Source organism: Lepidochelys kempii, chromosome 2 (assembly GCF_965140285.1).
Source record: "Lepidochelys kempii isolate rLepKem1 chromosome 2, rLepKem1.hap1, whole genome shotgun sequence".
Taxonomy (NCBI): Eukaryota; Metazoa; Chordata; order Testudines; family Cheloniidae; genus Lepidochelys; species Lepidochelys kempii.
In genome coordinates, this window is record NC_136381.1 from 222,924,650 (window position 1) to 222,949,091 (window position 24,442).

General features: G+C 39.9%; 1 protein-coding gene across 2 annotated transcripts in view; it reads right to left on the reverse strand.

The window, feature by feature from the left end:
• The window catches only part of CASD1 (CAS1 domain sialic acid O acetyltransferase 1), a 61,277-nt gene that overhangs the window by 5,976 nt on the left and 30,859 nt on the right, over positions 1-24,442 (reverse strand). Inside the window, exons 7-15 of one of the 2 annotated variants that reach the window (XM_073333918.1) lie at positions 23,935-24,058; positions 18,364-18,578; positions 16,889-17,314; positions 16,325-16,414; positions 15,466-15,585; positions 11,499-11,655; positions 4,044-4,123; positions 1,467-1,568; positions 177-317 (exon numbers count right to left, since the gene is read on the reverse strand). In XM_073333918.1, the coding sequence (XP_073190019.1) occupies positions 177-317; positions 1,467-1,568; positions 4,044-4,123; positions 11,499-11,655; positions 15,466-15,585; positions 16,325-16,414; positions 16,889-17,314; positions 18,364-18,578; positions 23,935-24,058 (1,455 nt within the window). The remainder of the gene's footprint in view (positions 1-176; positions 318-1,466; positions 1,569-4,043; positions 4,124-11,498; positions 11,656-15,465; positions 15,586-16,324; positions 16,415-16,888; positions 17,315-18,363; positions 18,579-23,934; positions 24,059-24,442) is intronic. The other variant, XM_073333919.1, reaches the window with a different exon arrangement.

The following is a 24,442-nucleotide window of genomic DNA, read 5'->3' on the forward strand; positions in this document are numbered from 1 at the left end:
AAGGTTTAGGATGGGTAGTAGCTATTTATACAAAATAGCGGAAATAAACTTCTGCAACCCAAGACCCTCTCTTATGAAATGTCCACTCATTACTACACAGGAACTTCTCCAGAAAGCTGACCGTCCTCAGGATGACTTTTAAATTTACAAAATTTCAGTTCATATTGTGGACTTACCAAAAAGCAAACTACAGAAATAAATAGTAAAACATTTGAAATTTTGTTGGAGAAGAGATGGTCTCCTTTCCCTTCCGAAAGCACCTGACGTTTTTGTAATGCCAGATAAATAGAAGCAAACAGCATCCCGTGAAAGACTACCTGCAAGAGAAAACTGAGGTAACTACTCACTCGTGGCAGTTAACAAACACAGGTAAAACCACCAAGGTAACAGGGTTGTTAAGACATTTGATCTAGGATGTTACTCCAGACTCCTCCACTAACATCAGGTTATGGTTCAGAGCCCTGCTGCTGCCGCCCGTTTTAAATTTTTTGGTGTTCTGGCACTTTAGAACGTCCCCGGAATGCAATGTATGCTTCACAAACTGCAACACCGGTGAGATTTGGAGCTTTGTTAAGTACACTGCTCTCCCTGGGGCACGCAAAAAATGTAAGCAGTTATTAAAATTGGCAGCAGAGGAAGAAGGTATGCCATTGATTGGTCCCAGACCGTGCACTCTGGAGCGGAAAGAAGAATCTGAAGACTGCTGCACCCAACCACAGCAGGCAAGACAATGCCTTTGGGAAGAGGTCAGAGGAAAAGTACGCTCGGGCCTCACATCCTCCCACTAACCAAACAAGATACAGGAGAGAACAGGCAGAAATTTCTCTCTCTACCAGCACACCACACTGTGAAGGAAGAAGAATGCCCTCTCGCAAAGCTATTTTAAAACACAGTATTCAAAACATATTTATAAACAATAAGATAAAAATTGCATCTCTACATAAAAGGTGAAATAAATTCTATATCAAGACCTTCTGATTTTAACAGCACAGAATATTCAAAAGGAACACTCCCATAGAAATGTCCTTCATTTATAAATTATGTTGTTTATATAATTAAAGTTTCTTTGGAGGTTCCTTTGGGTTTTTAAAAAAAGATTTACTATTTATTGCTGCAGTAATGTGAAATTTCAATTTCCTGCAGAATTTAGCCTTGAAGTGCCACAGAATTCAGTTGTCTCCCAGCAAAATTTAAGTCTGGGACAAGACAGAATATGCAGAGCTCTGATTATGGACACTTTATAGGCTCAGCATATAAACAAGTCAGCTTCCATCTTTTCTGCATGGCTTTGACAAATACTTGAAGTAAAAGTGGATGCTCCCTGGCCCTACAACAAACCATTGCCTGGAATTTCAGATTTATTTTTTCCAGGGGAAGAGGGAGAAGTAGATTCTAAAAGTTAAAATATGTTCAGGAATACTTCTTAAAACACAAGACCACAATTAATTTATGAAAGGATTACATACATAGCGGTCTAACTTCCACCTAAACCACCACTCATAGACATTTCCATTCAGCTCAAAACATGTGGACAATGGCCAAAGAGAAAAAATCTTCTCAAATACACCCTGCAAAATACAAACATGGCAAGAATGTTAACATTGACTTCAACCCCATTTCATAAATTTAATTCATTTCATTATATTTTAATACCATCATACCAGTACTAAATCAGTTTAATTGGCCTCACCTAAAAATAAAGTCAACAGGACTTGTGCATACTCTGCCCCTTTCAAGATAAGGCCCAGAATACTTATGTCAGTTAATGTTGGTTTAATAGTTCAATTTTCACATAAATTAATTTTAAAGAAGCTAGGACATTTGTCTACACTGCCTATGTCATGTTCTACCAGATAGACGCCACAGCCTGAAACAAATTCCTTCCTTAAAAAAACAAAAACAAAAAAATCCCTGAAATGAGTGCAGATAAATTTTTGAACGGCAAGAACACTACAGATGTAGAGTTAAGCTGCAGCATACTTCCCACTCCCTACATTTAATTTAAACACTACATATTCTCAGATATGGAAGAAGTAAAAATGTGTTGTTTCATATTATCTAATTGAATGAAACTATTTTAATAGAAGTGTTAGATATACACATCTGGTACTCACTAGACAATATCCCCAAGTTGCTGCCTGACTCCCTCTTCCTTAAACACAAATTAGAAACACTCACCTTGTTATTCTGTGTGCCTCTGACTGTATCATGATATACTGTACAGTATTTCCTAATCCTCCCTCCCTATCTGTAGTCAGTTCAGTTCTCAGCAGCCAGAAGGAATTAATTCATGGTCTCCTTCTCAGAGATCATTGTTCATACCCCTCCATGAATTAGCTTGCAGAAAGCGTTCCTCCAACTGTGGGGAAGAAGGTGGCCAGCCTACCATTCCTCCAGGAGATTAAAATCTTTACTAATGACCAGAAGTGGTTGAAAAGGAGCAGAATTACCTGAAAGTATTCCTGAATTTTATTTTTCTGATCAACTTAAAGGGTAGTTGAAGTTTTCTGAAAATTCCAAATTTCAACTAAAAATGTGTTAAACATTTGCCCCACATTTTTCAATCAGCTGTACCAGTGAATAATCTTGTTTCAATCATTCTGAGGAGCTGGAGTTTTAAGATTATTCCAATGTTATTGGGACCTATTTTAAATGTGTCAGAGTATGACATATTGTGTTAGATTGCAAGCTCTTTGGAGAAGAGATTGTAATTTTGTTCTCTGTTTCCACAGAACCTAGCTCAGTGGGATCCTGGTCCATGACTTAGGTGCTCTGTTGATACAAATAAATAATAATTTGAATATTTCTGCAGATAGATGTTATTCTCTATGACAGAAGTGCTCTGAAAGGCATCTGACATTTCCCTCTAATTTCCCATTGATAAAAGCATCTACCATCTTTCCTCTCACCACTCCATTTTGGACTCCATTTGTGGGCTTAAACGGAGACAATCAGCTATGTGTTGGGAGACGTAAATGAAAGCTTTACAGAAAAGTTGAGTACTTCAGGGTTTAATACTAATGGGAGTTGGTGGGTTTTTGTTTTTGTTTACTTAGTAAGGAGCAAATTCTGCCCTTCATTCCGTACCCTGTACATGATACACTATGTGATAAGTCATGCATTTGGCATGAAATTCACACGGATACAGAAGATCCACACAAAGCCTATGTATTACTTACATGCCACTTAAATCTTCAACAATAGATCTTAAGTGGTACATAAATCTTGTCCTGGAAATCCACACCGGCATGAATTTAAATCCATGAGAAACGGACATCCTCCAAAGAGTGCAAACCTTCCTGTTTCCAAAGTTTCCAATAGACAAATGGCAACCAAAATTAGGCCTTCCATGTAGGGTCATGGGGGCTGGGGAAAAACCCTAACAGAAGTTATATACGTTGGTGTTAATTTTCCAATGACTTCTGTGACACATTTGCTTGGTTTCTATGTCAAAGTGAGATGTCTTTTTAAATTTAGATTTTTATCTATTTTCAATTGTAGGAAATGAAGTGAAGAAAAAGGAAATCTTTCTAAACCTTTCTACTACGTCTCAATCTGGCATCTGAAAGTCAAACTGTTCTTTGATTTATACATCGCTCATCACTGACAAAATTTCTGGCATCAGGATTTAGCTGACAATTTTGTTGATTTGCATGAGAAAACAGAATGCAGCTTGCTCTTCTGCAACTATACTGGCCGTAAGAGCTAACAGCTCAACCTTCCCCCCATCCCCAATAAATTAGCCAGACAGGCCCTGAAAGATAAATATAAAGCTGATCTCTCAATTTACATAACATTTTAGGAAAAAACAATTAATTTTAAAAGTGTTGTGAGAAACAAACAAAAATGTAGGATACTGAAAATTCCAGCCACACATAAAATCAGATATGAAAAGGAGGTATTTAAATATTCAATTTTTCTCCCTGTACTCTCCTATATAGTAACAGAAAACTGGTCATAATGTTCGATTCTGAGTGGCTTTCCAAATTGAATACACAGGCTACTATTAATTCTAAGGATACAAATAAGTATAATTTACAAACCTGAGAATTTGCTAGAAAATATATACACATAAGTAAGGAAATTAGTTTCAGCAGTAAGCCAAAGTGCCAGAAGCAGTTCCCTGTGGGAGAATTGAAAAAATCAATGAGTATCTGGCTGTTATTTTTCAAAACAAAAAATAATGATACATTTAATAAGAAGTCAGTAGCTGTGACACACAGATATCCTTTATAATTTAATATGTATATTGTCCAGGTATTAGCCAGTCACAATTTGCCATTATCCAAACATTTTAATTGGGTGATTTTGCTTTCTTTCATATAAAGTAAAATCCACACTTCAAACATTCACAATAATAAATTCACACCATTTAACCCTACAAAAGCAAATACTGCTTTAAAGACTCAGTTTTGACAGACACTCAGCCTGGGAATTTTTAATTTTAGTTACACGTTAAAAATCTAAGAGCAGTTACATAAAATGAGTGTATATTTAAACTGTGAGTCAGGAGTGAGGTAATATGAGGCACATCTAATTTTGCTCCTCATAAGCTGAACTGGTCAGTTGAGGAGCTGTATCTTGCCAAGGCTAGCCAAAAGGAACAGCTTCCCCAGGCTGCTGGTTGACACTGTTTTGATCCCACAACTCAGCTGTACAGTGGAGAATGGCTCTCACTCCTGCTTCAAAGATTGGAAGTGGGCAACAGGCACAGAGCTGAAGGAAAGTGGTCATTGAAAGGAGCTTTCAGGAAGTAGTGCTGCGAGGTCCACAGTGGGACTTCTGTTGCACAGTGCACATGAGGAACGAGGAGCTGTTTGTAAGAGAAATATCAGAGTGCTACATATAACCTTGTGAGCTGGTTGTCAGTGCTTTAAAATTAACATTAAACATTCTGGACATCGTGTCAAAGTACAGGCCAATTACCAGTTCTGTAGTATGTATTCCAAATATATGTTTAAAGTGCTCCACTATCAAAAATGCAATCTACACAATTGGAATATTACACCATTAATACATGAGGGAAGAAGTTACTCACCTTGTGCAGTAATGATGGTTCTTTGAGATGTGTCCCCCTATGGGTGCTCCACTGTAGGTATATGTGCATCCCTGCGCTTCTGATCAGAGATCTTTGATAGCAGTGTCCATTTGGCCTGCACATGCTCTCTTTCCTCCTTGTGCTCTGCTTCGAGGCTAATTAGTGCTGCGCAGGCCAACCATGCTCAGTTCCTTCTCTACCACGGAGTCCCTATCAAGAGCTCCGAACTGGAGGAGAGGAGGGTGGGTTCCGGAGCACCCAAAGTGAGACACATCGTGAAGAACCATTGTTACTGCACAAGGTGAGTAACTACTTCTTCTTCAAGTAGTGTCCCTATGGGTGCTCCACTGTAGGTGACCCCCGAACAGTATCCCTAATGGAAGGTTGGGGCTTCGAAGTTGAGTCTGTTATGGATAATACTGCTGAGCTGAAGCTAGCATCAGAAGCAGAGTCCCCAATAATCATACAGTATTCTGCGAAGGTATGTACAGACGCCCAGGTGGCTGGCTCTGCAGATTTCTGAGATAGGGACATTCTTGAAGAAAGCGACAGAGGAAGAAACGGACCTCACGTTGTGTGTGTGAATTCCAGGTGGAGACATTATGTTGCGAACATGATAGCAGAGCTTAATATAGTTTAAGACTCACTTAGAGAGCCTCTGGGGTGATATTTCTATGCCTTTAGACCTTTCCTCAATGGAAAGGAAGAGCTTGGGAGATTTCTTAAAAGTCTTTGTCCTGTCCAGGTTGAAGACCAGAACTCTCTTAACATCTAGCATGTGCACTACGGCCTCTCTGTTATAACAGTGAGGCTTAGGATAAGAGGTTGGGAGATGAACTGGTTGGTTCATGTGAAAAAAATGAGGACAATTTAGGAATAAACTTTGAGTGTGGTCTGAGAATAACCTTGTTGTGAAAGAATTCTGTAAAGGGGGGGGGGTGGTGTCGTAAGTGCAGCTATTTCCCCTATTCTCCTAGCTGACATGATGGCCATGAGAAATGCGGTCTTCATTGGGGTAAGTGAACAAGGGTGGTTTAATCTTTAAAACTAGATTTAGGTCCCATGCTGGAGTGGGACATCTGGGCTGGGGAAAGAGGTTCGTTATGCCATTGAGGAATCTCTTTGTGATTGGGTGTGAGAAAACTCTTGTGGATGGAAAATCACTATGGCTGCCGCATGTACCTTGAGCAAACTGAGGGATAGCCTTGTTTTTTTAAGAGTCAGTATGTAATCTAACACCACAGGGAGAGTAGCATGTCAGGATAATTTGCCTGGAATCACAGCAAACCTGAAACCTGGACCACTTCTGCAGGTAAGTATGACGGGTAGCCGATTACCGACTGTAGTAACACTTTCTGTACCTCCTCAGAGCAGGTGCGCTCTATGCGTTGGAACCAAGAAAGAGCCAAGCCTTGAGCCGGAGTATCCACAGGTTGGGATGGAGAGTGTCTCCTTTGTTCTGTGAGAGGAAGTAAGTAGTGGGTTGAAGAGAGATGGGTGGACACATCACCAGCTGTGACAGGTACGAAAACCATGTCTGTCCCGGCCAGATGGGAGCAATCAGTAGAACTTTTGGTTTTTCTCTTTTTATTTTCAACAGGACCTTCAACAACAGAGGGAACAGGGGAAAGGCAAAAAGAAGGCTGTCATCCCATGGAAGAAGGAAAACGTCCCCTGAGTGCTGTCCGAGGCCGGTCCTAGAGCAGCAGTGTGTGCATTTCCTGTTCAGATAAGTAGCGAACAAGTGTATTGATTGAATATGCTGTGAAGTACTGCTGGGTTCAGTTCCCACTCGTGGTTGCATGAGAACATGCAATTGAGACTGTCTGCTGTTGTGTTCTGCACTCCCAGTAGGTAGGCTGTTGATATTAGAACATATTGGCAAATGTTCCACAGCTTTAGTGCTTCTGTGCAGAGAGAGGATGATCTGGCATCTCCCTGATGATTTATGTAGTACACGCATGCAATGTTATTGGTCATGACCTTTCCGTGTGTACTTCTGATCAGTGGGAGAAAGTGAGTGCAAGCATTCCTGACCGCCCTGAGTTTGAAGAGGTTGATGTGGAGAGTCATTTCTACGGGCGACCATTTGCCCTGAGTTGTGAGGTTGTTGAGGTGTGCACCTCAACCCCTGAAGGAAGTGTCCATAGTGAGAATTGATGTCAGAGGAGGCTGAGTGAACAGGACCTCTGTACAAACATTTCCTGCAGCTTTCCACCAATCCAGAAAGTGTTTGACCCTGGAAGGCATTGAGAGAGGTTTGTCTAACCTCTGCGTGGCCTGTAAACCGAGCTGCACCATGTCTGCAGACACCTCATGTGCAGTCTGGCATGAGATATTACAAACTTACCGGCGACTATGTGCCCCAGAAGCAGGAAGCAATGTCTGGCAGAAGTCTGAAGGCTGGCTTGAACTGTCTCTCTAAGCATGGACAGTCTGTGAAATCTGTGTTGTAGAAAGAGCGCGCTCACTTGCAGCGAGTCAAGGTCGGCTCCCATAAACTCCAGGCGTTGTTCCGGAATTACGGTCAATGTTTGGATGTTGATTTGCAGGCCCAGGTTTGTGAATACATCCATAGTTCTGTGGGTGGCACATAGAACTTCTTCTAAGAAGTGGGCCCTCAGGAGGCAGTCATCCAAGTATGGGTAGATCATGATCTCCTGGGTATGTAGGTGAGCCACCACTACAGAAAGGATCTTGGACAATACTCTGGAAACCAACAAGAGGCCAAAAAGGAGTACTCTGTACTAGTCCTGACTCAGAGTAAATCTGAGATACTGACCCTACCATCTCACAGATGATTCATGGAAATACGCGTCTTGGTGGTCCAGGGCTGAGAACCAATCTCCCTGTTCCAGAGATGGAATAATCGCTGTTAGCGTGACCATCTTGGATTTTTGGGCCTTGAAGTATTTGTTCAATGCCTTGAGGTCCAGTATGGGTCTCCAACCTCCCTTTTTCTTGGGGACCAGGAAATAGAGCTTAAAACCCTTTGGCATGGAGATGTAGAGGGACAGGTTCTATGGCTCCTGGTTGGAGGACGTGATCTATCTCCTGTTGCAACAATCTCTCATGAGAAGGATCCCTGAAGAGGGATGGGAAAGGGGATGGAGATGGAGTGGATCGAATACCCATTGGAAATAGCCTCCAAAATCCATCTGTCGGATGTCATGTGTTTCCAGTTGTGGTGGAACAAAACAAGGCAATGTCCAAAGGGATGCAATGGGTTGGGAAGTGGCAGCTGATGTTGAAGGGAGTGGCCTCGAACAGGATGTCAGAACTGATGTTTTGAAGTGACAGACTCCGATGTTGAAGATTGAGGCCTGACTGTTTGTGTCTCTAGAATCTGGATTTCTTTCTCTGTGGGTTTTAGTAGTGTTGTGATGGGAACTGTGGTGCACGCAATTTGCGAGAAGACTGAGGACTAAATTTTCTCTTTTGTCTGGTTTTATAGATCTCCAGTGACTGAAGTTTGGCTCTGGAATCCCTAAGTGTCTGGAATGATGCACTGTTCTCCTCAGCAAACAACTCAGAGCCATGGAAGGAGCAGTCTTAAATAGTTGTTTGCACCTCCTTTGGGAAACCTGAAAGCTGCAACCGCGAAGCTCTTTGCATAACAACTGCTTCTGAGATGGACTGGGTCACTATATCAGCTGTGTCAAGCACTGCCTGGAGTGCTGTTTTGACCACCAACTGCCCTTCATTGATAATGGCTCAAAATTGTTCCCATTATGATTCATTATGAGATGGTCAATAAAGATGTTAAGTTTGGTATAGTTCATGTAATCATATTTTGCTGTTAAGGCCTGGTAGTTTGCAATACTAAATTGTAGAGTAGCAGAAGAGTAGGCCTTTCATCCAGATGAGTCGAGGTGCTTCCAATCCCTATCATAAGGGGTGGAGGACTTTGAATGGTGTTGCCAGCCGCAGGAGTTCACTGCATCTGTCACAATGGAATTAGGCGGAGAGTGGGGAAAAAGTAAATTCTGTATTCCTGGTGTTGCCCTGAATTTAAGGGGTGTGTATACCCCAGAATGTAATCAGGTTAACTGCAGCCATATTATGTGCATTCAGCCACCCTGAATTAATGAAATAAAACACCACATAGTTATGGGTTAATTTGAAGACAGGGTTTTAGAAGCAAGGTCATATCTAGCTGGCAGTTTCTGCTAATCAGAATAAAAAAGGGGAACAGACAAGTAAACAACTAAAACTAAAAATCTTAATTTAAAAAAACAAATTTAAACACCTCTATTATTAAAAATGTATTAAGAATAAAAAAAAACAGTAAAAATCATTATAACCTATGTTTTATAAAAATTAGTTATAAAAAATTACTTAATAAAATGTATTTTAAAACAATCCTCTAAAGCAGTGGTTCCCAAATTTGTTCTGCCGCTTGTGCAGGGAAAGCCCCTGCCGGGCCAGGCTGGTTTGTTTACCTGCAATTGCGGCTCCCAGTGGCGGTGGTTTGCTGATCCAGGCCAATGGGAGCTGCTGGAAGCAGCAGCCAGTACGTCCCTCGGCCCATGCCGCTTCCAGCAGCTCCCATTGACCTGGAGCAGCAAACCGCGGCCTTTGGGAGCCGCAATCGGCCGAACCTGGGGACGCAGCAGGTAAACAAACCGGCCCGGTAGGGCTTTCCCTGCACAAGCGGCGGAACAAGTTTGGGAACCACTGCTCTAAAGCCATCTTAAAAAACATTTTTCCTGACTCCCTTTCTCCCTGATGGGTAAACAACTGTCCACAGAAAACCTGCTGTTATTTACTTAATACTATTCCAAATATTAAATATCTAAAATGTTCTAAATCTATTGCTTATGTTTATATGTGCTTAAATCTACTAAACTGCCGTTTTAAAGAAAGCACGTTGCATAAATCTTATCAAACAAAATTGCTGTGTTCCTATTAATTTATTCCTAACACTGCCTAAAATAAAATAATTAAGTTGCCCCTGTCAAAAGCTCTAAAGACACCAGATAACACTGGGAGGTACATAATATTTTTTTATTGGCCCATTTGCATGTTGGTGTGGCCGATACTGGCGTCTGCATATAAGCTTAGCTGGGTCCAACAGCATCTCGTTGATGGGGAGCTTTATCCTGGAGAAGGAGGACAACGAGAAGGTATGTAAAATATCCAGCAAATTATGGTGAGTGTTTTTTACCTCCTTGAGAAATATCTGTAAGGTATCTGCCATCCTCTTAGGCCTTGTCTACATCTACACTACACAGTTTTATTGACAAAAGTGAGGTTACAAAAAACACAAACTAGCTAAGAAAGAATGTCTAAAGAGTAAAGTATCCGTGAATGGACTCCTAATTGCTCTGTCTCTAGCCAGGGATGGTTGAGAAGGAACTGAGGGTCATTCGCCCACGCAGAGCTAATTAGCCTCAAGGCAAAGCATGAGGAGGAGAGAGCGCATGTACATGCTGAACGAACACTGCTACCGAAGATCTCTGATCAGAAGTGTAGGGATGCACCTACACCTACAGTGAAGCAACACTACTCGAAGAAGAAGGGGTGGAGAATCTAAGTTGTGATCGTACATAGAGTCTTTACTCTCCAGGTCACTGGGTTCTAATCTAGGTGAGGTAAATGATCTACAAAAACAGTTACCACATGACAGCTCTTCACTGAGCTATAGTATATGAAACAAGCTGGTGGTATCACTTCAAGTTTCTAAAGAACAAGCATCCACATTACAAGAAATAATGCATTTAACACCACTTGACAATCTCAGAAAAGGGATCATACACTGTAGCAGCCAGGAGACCCCTACTGGGTAAGAGATAACAAAATTCATCCCTCACGAAGAGGGTTGAGGTACATTGGCAGCACAGACTAGGGGAAGTTCGCAATACTGTTGCTCATGCTGTCCGTTTTCTGTGGACAAAGTATTTTTCTAGAGGACTAACTTTAGTTTGTAAGGTAGAAAATACACTATGCCATTCCCTCTCAAACTTCCACAATGAAGAATGGTTGGGAATATATAGTTCTGAATTTCATTCCACTTTTTAAAAAGTGAGCTTTTGTAAATAAAAGGAAAAACCATAGACAACATAAAACTCTGATTTCAGATTCTGAATACAGGTATAGCAATCTAGGAGCAAGTTCATATGGGGTTTTTAGCTTGCATTCAGCAACTGTTTGTTTCTTTCAGTGTTCGCCAAACATAATTTTCAAAAACTCAGAAATATAATTCAGATTCCAACCAATTTAAGCAAGGATACAGTTCAAACACTTGATGTGTTTTGTTGAGAACTACAGCAAGTGAAAACACTCTCTCCAAGTTTAGTGGACAGTGGTTTAACATATTTATAGAATTTACTTCTACATTATTCACATATCCAAATAAAGACAAACATACTAGCTATCAAGTTTTGTATAGGATTGTAATTGTGTAGATTATCATGTAAACACCTTTAAAGTAGAAGGAAAGAAACAAAATTTATTTTACCGTTTGCTTTCTTCTGGACTATCTGAGGCCATACAGCTAATGTAGCATAGATGATCATAAACCAGACAGTGACTAGTGGAACAAAGTAGTAAAATTGGTAAGGTCGATCCATCACTATACATAACACCACAACCAGGAAATTGAGACGAAATAAAACCTGTGGGTGGTTGGGATGAGAAGGAAGAGAGAAGTGTTTTTTTCATTTAGGATTACCATCAAACTGGGGTTTTCTTTAACATTATACAAATTATATAAATATTATTCATATCAATTTAAACACCTACAATATTACCTTTCTTGAAATTTGAATGGCTGTCTCAATAAGCAGTTCAAACTTTAGCAAAGAAATAGAGCTGAATGATTGTAGTTTGTTGTTTGAACCAAGATACCACTTGATACCAACAGGGTGAGCCAGTCACATATTTTAAAAATGTATAGTGTGCTCCCTCACATTAACTGGGCAAAAAATGCTACAACACGTTTTCTCCAGTTGTCCTTATATTGGAACAATTGTTATGAACAACAGTGGACTTTGAGATATTCTCTTTTCAAAATGAAACGGTAATTAATAAATCTGGTAGAAGACCTGGCAGAGGTGATAGCTAGGGGCTTGAGACTGGAATGGACATTCCTGGACCAGACCATGAAGTGGAGAGGGTTAAAGGTTCAGTACCCTGAAGCTGTGACAGGGCCGAATAAGCACTCATTTGAGTGAAGCAGCCATTCCACCATCCTTTAGGGGAGCATTAATGATCTCAACTAAAACACCCAATACCTTTCTTTTTTATTTTACTAATGACGAGGGAGGTCATAAGTCCAAAATGCATACAACAGCTTAAAGCTTCCAGAACTTAATTGAATGAAAAGAGCTGTAGTTCAAATCAGAGATGACAGTAGTTTGTCCCATCCAAAGCAAGACCTGCAGTCTTGGAAGCAGGCAATCCAATGTGCTGGAGTGCTGAATTCAATTGCTCTTATCCACAGAGAAAGAAAAACTCCTTAAAACATAAAGGCCCATTGGTGTCAATTGGCAAAGGCTTCACACTGTTCTTTACAAACAACAACTGTCTCAGACCCCACAAACTCACTACACCTAATACCCCACCTTCATGGTAATTATCCATAAAGCGTAACATGCGAGACCTCTACAACAAGTTTGTAATGTACCAATACTCATTAATGAGACGTACTAATTAATGTACTCAATACTCATTGTGAGATCTGTGTACAGGTGTGTGTCACCTGGTACCCCAAAGCAACACCCCCACATTTACCATGGTGATATAATTATATGTTTTATACAAAGTATGCCTTGTGATATATCATTTTAAAAGTTTCAGAGTAACAGCCGTGTTAGTCTGTATTCGCAAAAAAAAAGGAGTACTTGTGGCACCTTAGAGACTAACCAATTTATTTGAGCATAAGCTTTCGTGAGCTACAGCTCACTTCATGCATCCGATGAAGTGAGCTGTAGCTCACGAAAGCTTATGCTCAAATAAATTGGTTAGTCTCTAAGGTGCCACAAGTACTCCTTTTCATTTTAAAAGTATTGATCTGTTGAACATTAATATCCTGTTAGATTGTATGTGCTATAATTGTATGGGAAGTTATGAAGTTTTATTATGTGTGTTACTGTAATATGTTGTAAGGTTGGGAACACTCATAACCAACCCTTCAGGTACAACAATGGAGCAGCCAGACACTGATAATGGCCCGTTAAGGGGAATACACATTCACAAGGACTACCCTGGGAATTGTATAAAATGGAGACCTCTCAGAGAGAGCATGTAAACAATGGAGACTGTTTGACTCACATCATAGCAAAAGATCTTTTCAGCAAGCTGGAGGAACCAATAAAGGAGGGGAAGTGACATCATCATTTAGCCTCTCTCCCTCCTCCCCCACCCCAACTCAATACCTGGAAACACATCTGGAGAACAAAGTCTGATCTGGGGAGGTGGTCCCCGGCTGGAAAGGAGGGTCCCAGCTTGCGTATTAAGGAACTATACCATCAGGGTAAGACGCTGTTTGATTTAAATCCTGTCTAGTTTATGGAACTCAGATTATGATTTAATGTTTTATCTCTTAGGTAACCTACTTTTATCTATATTGCTTACTACTTACAATCACTTAAAATCTACTTTTCTGCTTTATATTTTACCTAAAACAGTGGGTTTTGCTTGAAATGCATGGGAAATCTGCTCAGGAACAAAAACTGGTATATGTCCTCTTCACATTGAGGGAGGGGTGGACTGGGTAATAAACTTACACTGGTCAGGCTTCTGACCAGGGCAAGATGGTACAGCTCTGGGGTCCTGGTCTGGGGAGCTGTGGGGAATTCGCTGGAGCCTTTCTATTGTTGATTCATGAGTGGCTGGCAAAAGCATTCATGCAACTCGGCAGGGTGTGTCCCTGACTGTGGATGTCTGTGTAAGTGCAGTACCTGGAAGGGCTTGCAGCTTGTCACAGCATCACAGTGTGACAGGTAGCCCAGGTTGGTGAGACAGAGGCTAAGGGCTCAGTGGTACCCCGTTTCCAAGCTGCACCGCAGGAAATCCATCACAAGGTGATATTTAAGTAATAATATAAACACATAAAAATTATTCCCTTCTGGTTTTGGAGTGAAAATGAGTCACCAGGAAATATGTCTGGGTGATCACCCGCCAAGGCTAGCTGGTTATGGCTAGATGATTACTCAACTGTGTACCTTTGCACCAACATTGACAAGTCAACGGAAAACCACATAAGACTCACTATAAACATTGAAACCACTTGGAAGTGAAAAGGAACAATATGACAGTGAAGAAATTGCCCTGTCTGTGAATACAGACAAAAAACTTATTTGGTATATCTCAGCGTGGATCCATTCACTGAGGAGGTACCTTGTTAAGTGAGGGAGCTTCATAAAGACTGGGTCCTAGCTCCTTGTTTAAGTGCTGCAAAAGACTGAACTTTAGTAGTTATCTTTCCTATCTAATAATGAGTGTAGGCCCTAGTTCACATTTTACAATTTTATTTTATATGCAACCATTCTATTAGAATGTTATTCTTAAATAAATCTCATTTCTGTTTACTATAATCAAACTCAAGTGCTATGTGTGACACAGGAGTGTTGGTCTAAGGTAAAACTGTTAAACTGGGGTACACTCTTCCTTTGGGAACAGAGGATCTGGGATTTCTGTGGGTATCTAGTGATCAGGGACTGGTTAACATAGGGGGACAATCTGAAGGGATCCATGGACTGGGGTACATCTACTGTCAGCCTGCAGGGCAAATGCAGGACTGGTATAGCTCACAGGAGAGTACTTGAGCGGCTGACAGGCTGTTTGTGTGAGGGAGCTAACACTCAGTTTGCACAGGCAAGAATTCCTCCCACTGGAGGCAGGTGGCAACATGGTGGCTCACAGCCCCGGTTGCTCTAAAAAGCATCACACTCTTCACAGTGAGAAAAATTTGATTTTGTTTCCAGGCAGTACATCCTGGATTCACCAAACATTTATCTATTTGTATAAGAGCCAACAGAAAAATGCTCTAGTAGTATGTAAATAGAATCTCCACATTAAACAGACAAGATGGGGGGATGGGTTGGGGAAAGAAAGATTCAAAATGGATAATCTAGATAAAGTTTGTTTCAGTCTTGCCTTTTCATAATATTACATTGGTTTATGTTCACCACTAGTTATTGTGCCCAATTTCTGATGAAAACATTAAGAATGATTATTTTTCACCTCAGCCACATTCTAATGAGTTACCAGCCTTCTCTCTAAAAAATTTCATTATGTTTGTATTAGATAGACTAGATTGATCAGGCTACATTAAATAGACCAGATTAGAGAGAGACAGAGACAATGATCAGTTTGTTATGAATATCAACCAAAATAATTTTAACCTCAGATAATTTAGTGAGTAGAGAGAGATCTGAACTTGGAAATATTTTTATATACATCAGTGAAAGATTTATTCTTACCTGACACACTCTATACAATCCAAAGTCTCCTTTGAGCCAAAAGTATGAAAAATGCCCATAACCTGTTTGGAACAGATATGCAGCAACCAGAACCCGAACGTGCATATACACAGGCAAAAACTGTTGAGAAAAATAATTTATCTTTTACAGAGGGCCACAGAAGCTCTCTCTCGCTCTCTTTTTTTAAACATTATTAATTGCAAATAAGTTTGGAGACAAGAGGACAAAGTTCTGTATTTTAGGCTTGTTGTGTTTTTGTTTCATAAAACTTTGTGTCATTGTAAACCAACTATAACAAAAGAAAGAAATTTTATGACCTACTTACTACTACTTAAAGTGATTGTCTTTTGACCTAGCTTCTCTCAAATTGTAAAATCTGAATAAATTTCTTACAACTGTATCAACAACTCTACTTTCTTGTGTGTCTATAACGGGATTAAAAGGGAAAAAAAAAAGTGTTATTGAGAGTTTGCCCTTTAACAGTTTCAACTCCCAAAACACAAAAAAGCTGTCTCCAGTAACTTTTTGTAATTAAGTTAATACAGTCTTCTACAATGAGAAAATAATTCCCCTTCACTGGATATACCAGGAAACAAAACAAAACAGTATAGCCCCATTGATATCTTAACTTATTGAAGAAAATGATATAAATGAGGCCTCACAACAATTATGTCTTTGAAATCAAAGATTAAACAAGGAGCATAATGTGAACTGTTTATGATACTCAAGTCTAATAAATGCTTGGATATTTTAACTTCTGTATCTTGGCGGTAAATGGCAGAAGCTTATTTTTCCTTTAAGCATTGAATCCAAATCACATTACTTAAAAAAAAATAATAATTCAATTCAAATCACTTACAGTGCTTGCTCCAGAGATATGATAAATCAAAATAACAAGCTGCATCCAGCCTTTCCATTCATCTGTCTGCTCTCTATTTAACATCTTAGTCTATGCAAAACAAAACAAGAATGTTGCTATTCCCAAAAGTACAACGAACATCTACAAAATGAGGAGAAAAAGTTCAAAACAATAAACCACTTTATGGGCAGTTGGATCTAAGAAGAAAAACTTCTACACTAATGACATTTATAAAGTTCACTGTGTATTAGATGTTGCTCCACAAATCAATGCTCATCTACTAGTTTGAACTAGGATTTGACTCTGATGCATTATGGCCAGTTGATGGATGAACGCTACCAATAGCTGCACCCACAAAAATGCTTTAGCCAATGCACTTGCAAAAATGTCCTTTTGCACCTAATTACCAGTTTGTGTAAAATTACTGAATTACCACATGCAACTATATATTTTGTGAGTGCATCAGCAATATCTTTTTGAAAATTTGACCTGTAATGTTTTAGTAAATAAAAATGAATTCACTTACAATCCTGAACTGGGAAATGACACCAGCATGATCTTTACCTCTTTGGTGTTTTCGGTATAAAATACCCCCAAAACCAGGATGTAGATGATTGGTATGAAGAAAGATGAATGTGTATAAAATTTGTTTTCCTTCATGAATAGATTTGCTCTGTCACACAGATAGAAATAGGCCATGATTAGACCCAGCTTGCAGAAGGAGTGTAACAGCGTCTCGAGTGTAGAAACAGGAGACGTATTGGTGACAGGTTTTTTCTCCTCTCCACTTTCCATATCGGTGCATGGCTTGTTTTTTCGATGATTATTACGATAAATAAAACTGAGAATTAAATATCCAATAATGGACAAAGCAAAAAAGCAAAAAGCTAGCTTCTGTATCAGTGTGAGGGGAGGTTGAGGCTGGCAGCAGGAACCATCAATGGGCTTCAAAATCTTATTGCAGTAGACGTTCATAAGAATCATTGCACTCTGTCAAAGAAACAAGTAACTAGCTATCAAACATTCTCAGCATAAGTTTTCTTCAAATAGCTTTACTAATATTTCGCAGTAGTAAAGATTTCCCCTATCATTTTATATTTAAGCACTTCATATATGAGCACACAGGTAGTTACACACAAATTCCAGGATTAAAATAACCCATATCAAAAGAGCTAAGTCAATATTTTTAAGAGTCCTGATGTAAACAAACAGCTTTAATTTTTATTATTGATTTTGGAAAATCAACAAGAACCAAAATCACGAGCTGGAGCACAACCCAAATAAGTAGACCTGAGAAGGTCTGCTGTGGAGGGTGTGGAAATGTAACACTTCTACCCCAAACTGTGGAATGGCAGCAAAACTGCTTTGCAAACATTACTGCAGACTCAGTGTTGCAGTAACCCATGCAGCTTGCCAGCTGACCTGCACAGACATGGATCCAATAACCCACCTTCTGCCTATCTATTACCCTGCCCCCAAACCACAAACTTCCTCCATGTTGTGCTGCAGGGAGCCTCTACAGAGATTTATATAGGATGATGATCCCCTGAAAGGGTTCTTCACATCCCCCCAGCCTCTGCCATAACAGAATTACTACTAATACGCTGAGGATCTTGCACGCTCACAAAAGGCGAGATTTAGGATTTAGCCCTGAGAGCAGCTCTCCAAAAAGCTGCAACTGTCATTCATTCATGCAGAGGAAAGTAACAAATTTGCAGCTTGGATTTCTCAGGATCTGAAGGATCTAGTGATGGTCTCAAATAGTGCTTAACACACAGGAGAAACCACGTTTTTTAAACAGCTACATAGTTACTTACAAAATGGCAAGTAGCATCTTGTAAAATTTGTTTTGCAAGGTCCCAAAAGATACAATTTCATCTGCTGGGGTCTTGCAAACAATTTCATGTCATTTTTAAGACTACAATCAGCAAGGGACACCAAAGTTCATACTACCTGCCATTACGAGTACAACATGTTCAATTAAAATCTTGCTCCATTATTAATTCTTTGTTATGTTGACTAATAATGAAAGTACTCACTGTTTCTCTGCTTGATTCTGGGAGATGCAGGCCATCTGAAGATTGCATGATAGTTTCTTGTGCTATGAGCTTAGAAACACTGAACACTTTAACTTTAGCTTTGGAATTTCTGGAGCTGCTGTTCAGAATACTGACTGCAGCTTCATTGTAAGCATCTATTTTCTCATTAGTGATCATTTTCCTACTGTCACTCAACATATCTTCATAAACAGGATCTGAATTTAAAACAATGTTAAGCTTTATTAAAAAAATCAATCATAATCACTCAAATTCTATAGACTATATTCATCCTAAAAGATTAATCATAATTTTTCAGTGCTACACCATTAACGTTAAAAAATTAACGTTTTACCATTTGTATTATAATCCTTGTTTTTTTTAAATGAGGCTTAAGCCCAATAGTTCACTGTAATCTTCAAACTGGCATACAAGAATTTAGTTTGGGAGCAAGTTTTCCTAAAACCTCTCAGAACATGTATTTAGTCATCTGATAAAGAAGAGATTTTCTCTTCTCAAATACTCTTGCACATTCCAATGAACCCACATCAACATTAGTTTGGGATTTTTTTTTTTTTAAAGCCTAACTCTGCTTGTTCAGAATTCGTAATGTTGAATATGTCAACTGAACGTTAGAATGGGCACATCAACCATCAATACAGCTAAGGTTACATAAGTATTTACATTCTAATCTAAAAATCCAGAAACATCAAAATTAAAACAGGACTAGCTACCTTAATTCTGTCCCCGCATATTCATTACATCACTATCTTTAAATTCATGATCAAACACTAGTTCTCAATTCAATACATCACACTACTTTTCCTATAACCTTAAAAACACACTAAAATACTTATATTTTTCATACCTCTATACTTGTGCTATTTTCATAGTCCATTATACCTTTATTGATATTGAATTTTTATACATGTTCTCCAAGTATATATTTTAATGTAATATATCACTTTTTTCCAATTAGCAGCACAGCTGGATGGAGTTCAGGATATGAGGCACTTAACTGAACTAATGTAGATGGCCTTTGTATTTCTGCATAATTTTCACTACTACTTTATGACATACTGAAACTGTAAAATGTTGGGCAAGAATTGGTTATTTTGTATGTTTTCATACAAAAGAAGCAGGTCAGGCACAAGTTGAAGGTTCAAGATTTGAAGGACCCTATTAAGCGTGACCACTTCCAAGCAGTCTTAGAAGAAAAGCTCCCATCAGAGTTTCCAGAAGAAATTGAGGAACATTGGAGCCAGCTGAAAGCAGTAATCATCAATGCCAGTGAGGAAAACATAGGCTACCAAACCATAAAACATCAGGACTGGTTTGATGAGAATGATGCTGAAATTGAGCAACTCATAAATGAGGAGAATGACATTTTGTCCTTGGCAAAACAACATAAATTGTAATATAAAGAGAGAAGCCCATGCCAAGGTGATGGTGGAAGTACAACATAAAACCAGAGAACTCAAGAACAAATGGTGAACTGAGAAAGCGCAAGAACTCCAACAACTCGCGGACATCCACAATACATGTGGATTCTTTAGTGCCACCAAGGCTGTTTATGGGCCAATTTGTCATGGTATGAATCGTCTTCGCTCTATGGACGGAAGCACACTTCTGAAGGACAACGAAGCCATCAATTCTCGCTGGAAAGAACATTTTGAAGATCTCTTTAACCATAATTCTATGGTTGCAGATTAAGTCCTTGAGCAAATCCCTCAACAACCATTTAGGGATGAGCTCGGAGACCCTCCCAATTTGTAAAAGGTACACAATGCTACCAAGCAGATGAAGAACAACAAGGCAGCAGGTCTAGATAGGATCCCCGCTGAAATCTTTAAAACGGTGGACCAGAGCTAATTCGGCAGCTTTACCTGCTTATCCTTAAAATCTGGATAAAGAAGGAAACACTCAGTGAAATGAGGGATGCCCTGATTGTCCCCCTCTTCAAGAAAGGGGATAAAGTGGATTGTGGAAACTATTGTGGTATCTCCCTCCTAACCATTGCAGGCAAAGTTCTAGCATGGATCCTTGCAACCCGCCTTCTGCCTCTGTCAGAAGAAATTTTACCAGAGTCATAGAGTGGTTTCCGACCATGTTGTGGAACAGCAGATATGATATTCACAGCACAGCAGCTGCAAGAAAAGTGTCGGGAGCAAAACCGACTGCCGTACATGGCTTTTATTGATCTAACTAAAGCCTTTCATTCAGTCAATCACCGTGATCTCTGGACTGTACTTTCTAAGATTGGATGTCCTTATAAATACATCAATGTCCTAAAATTGCTTTATAATAACATGAAAGCGACTGTTTTGAGCAGCAATGGCTCCCAGAGTGAACCTTTCAAAATACAAACAGGAGTCAAACAGGGCTGTATCATCGCTCCAACCAAGTTTGCGTTTTTTATGGTCGTCATTCTTTACCTAATTGCTGGGAAGTTTACAGCTGGCATTGAAACCATTTACAGAATGGTTGGAAAGCTGTTCAGGCTTAGCAGCCTGAAAGCCAAAACTAAGATTTCCACAACATCTACTGTGGAACTTCATTATGCTGATGACATTATGCTGATGACAGGGTTTTTGAAGATCACGACATTCGAACAGACATCAAGCTTCTTGTTTATCAAGCCATTATTCTCCCAACCCTGTTGTATAGGTCCAAAACTTGGACAACCTATAGACATCACTTGAAAGTCCTTGAGAGGCACCATCAACGCTACCTTCGTAAGATTCTGAAGATCAAATGGGAAGACAGGCGCACCAATATTAGTGTCCTGGAAGAGGCGAAGACCACCAGTATCGAGGCAATGATCATCCGTCAGCAATTCCACTGGACTGATCACATTGTCCGGATGCCAGACCATCGCCTCCCAAAACAGGTCCTGTTCTCTCAGCTGAAAGAAGGGTACCATAACGTGGGTGGACAATGGAAGCGTTATAAGGACTTGCTGAAGGACAAGCTAAAAATGTGTAATATTGACAATTGACACTTGGGAGACACTTGCCCAGGATCACTTAAAATGGAGTGAAGTCCTAAGTGATGGTCCCCTGCATTTTGAACTTGCTCACCGTCAAGCTGAAGAGGACAAGAGGCACAGGAAGAAGGAGAGACTGGTTTCCAGTCATGGTCAACAGCCTCCTGTTGAGCCTGAAAACATCTGCCCTCATCGTAATACAACTTGTCGTTCAAGAATTGGCCTTATTAGCCACCTGACGACCCATAACTTCCATGGAAGATGATCATACTTGGTAATGAGTGATAGCCCATCATCATCATCACTCCTCCTGGGGGAATTCTCCACCAAAAAATTAAAAATTCTGCAACAAAAAATTAACAATGCTGTGCACAATAGTTTAAATTTTTTCAGAATTCTGAATATTTTATTTGTCAAAATAACACAATATAATCACACCAGTTTCAATTATTTTTGGTCATTTATTTCAGAATACCTGTAACAATACAGACAACAAAAAAAGATTCAGGAAATGTTTTTTGACAAATAGATTCATTACTCGGCATATTAATACAGAATTCTGAGTAATAATTCATTTAAACTATAATACAAAAGCGTATTTCCCACACCCCTCAGAAGCAGTGCAAAGGCTTGGGGGGAGTTAGGGGTAACGAAGGAGCTGAGGAAGGGGGAAATAAATTGCTGGGAAGGAGCCTGGTGTGAACTTGGAAGGTTGTTGGGTATGGACGGGAAAAGTACAGAACAGGTTTTTTTGGGGCAGGCATCGAGGGATTGTTAGGGAGCTTCCCCTATGAAGACTCTGACTGACCCTTAGCCTCTCCCATTCAGTCAGGCACATCTGCTCCTGTCATCATGTGTCCTTGCACTGTCCCTGTCCATGTGTCCCTCCACCCCACTCAGACACCCACTCTCCCCATCCGGCCCTGCACTGCCTCCCCCTGTCCCTATGTGGCTCTGTACCCCTCCCTGTGTGTCTCTGCTCCCACCCAGCCACTCCCCTGTCCCTGTGTCCCTGAAACCCTCCCCATCGCATGTGTGTCTGTGCCCTCATTCAGCCACCCTCTGTCGCTCTGCTCTCCCTCCCCGGTTACCATGTGGCCCTGCACTTCCCTCCCCTCTGTGGGCCTGTGCCTCCACTCCCCCATTCAGCCCCTGCCCCAGTCTGTCCTCCCCCACTACCCCTTATGAGCTCCTGCCTGACCCCCCCTCTCCCCAGCATCCCACGCCATCTGTCTCCCCATAGTCCCTGTCTCCTGACCTGGCCTGACAGGCGCTGCGAAGAAGGCAGGCTCCTTGTCTTCCCTAGCTGGCCAGGAGCTGCTGCTATGTTCTATTGCCACAGCGCCCTCTGGTGGGCAAAAGGCAGAACTCAGAAGTTATTTTCTGCTGGGAAATGTTGCTGTTCTTGCGCCACAGCGCCCTCTGGTAGGCAAGAGGCGGAACTGCAGCAACATTTCAGCAGAAGCGTCTTTCTGTGCAAAAAATTAAAAATATGCATGGCTCATTAATTACGTGCACGCAGTAGTGCAGAATTCTCCCAGGAGTAGTTTCATACTAATGACTTTAATGGATTGATGTACAGAACACTATCACATGCCCCATGTGTATCTGATGGCTTAATCCTGCAAAACACTAATGTGCACAGTGCTTCATACCATGAGCAGTCCCTCCCAGGTTTCAGACACAGATACTGATTGCTATGGGGCTAATTAGAGTAGTAAGCACTACATTTAATAATGCACAAAATAGGGTCATAAAGTTATAGAAAAATTGCATATGTTTTATTATTTGAGAAATCGTATGTGATCATATAATTAAAAACAAATACAATACATAAAACATGAAAGAGCTGAGACCACATGTGTAACCTGAACTTTGGCAAAACTTGACTTGTAAACCATTAACTAAGCAAGCTTAACATTTTCTTAAATTTTTCTGCTGTTTTTTATTTAAGTTAAAAATCAGCCATGTTATTAAAATTTGAAAATATTTTACACCAACAGTCTATTTGATGTATGTAATTAACTATAGTCATGGTTGCATATTGGGTGTGGGTATGCCCAGTATCAGTGCGCTTCTTTGGAAAATGTATCCCTTTCTGGCTAACGGCTAACTTCATAATAAAAAAATGGAAAGGAGCATTTCTCTTAAGCTTTATCATGGGTTGTATAAGTCAAGCAATTTGAAGAAGTTTTATTACAGGAATCTTTCAACGAGAGGTCAGTTTTTAGGGGGATTAAGATTTTTCTTTTCAGGAAGAAGAAATCAACTGGTTATGTCTAGATATAACTGTCAACACATGTAATTTCAGATAGCTCTAACTCATGAAGGTAGGAACAGGCCAAATACATGGAATGTACAGTCAAGAGGAAATGGATGGAATCTAACATACCAATATTGACAAAGATCCAAGTCTTCCAGATTGGATATCAAAATTTTCTGAATATTTATGCACACACTAGACTGCGCTGAGGTTGTTCATAAGTAAAGCAAGGCAGTGAAAGATGGTTTAGTCCTCCACAGCCTGCAAAACTGTGATTCATATCAGACAATTACAGCACAAATTATAGTTATCTACTGTATTTTACCTTGTAAGACCCAGTATACATCACTACTCTTTGCTAATTTTTCCAAAAGAGGTGCTATTGAAGTGATATTGATTTTATATTGCATGAGGGCTTCGTTGCTGCCATTGTGAATCTTGATAGACCACTAGAAGATCAAATAAAAAAAAATTCAGTTTCTGTATCTCTAAAGTATATACAATCATAAAACTTTACTGATTCCACTCCATCATTCGCAGCTATTTTCAATACTATTATAGAACCTGTTTATTTCTTAAATATTTTAATAAGCTATGAAGATTTGTGGTGGTATCTATTTAAGTACTACAGTGAAGGGGAACATTTATGTATCCAAGTGCCTCCCAAATATTTAAATAAAAAATTTACAATAACAATCTTTCTCTGTCTTCCTTCCCAGCCTGTAATAGAAATAGTTGAGGAAATTCTTTAAATTATTGTTCTGTGTGTGTCTGTGTTGACATTACAGAGGGAACACAGAGCCAAAAAGATGAGTTTTGTATGAGCCTGAACG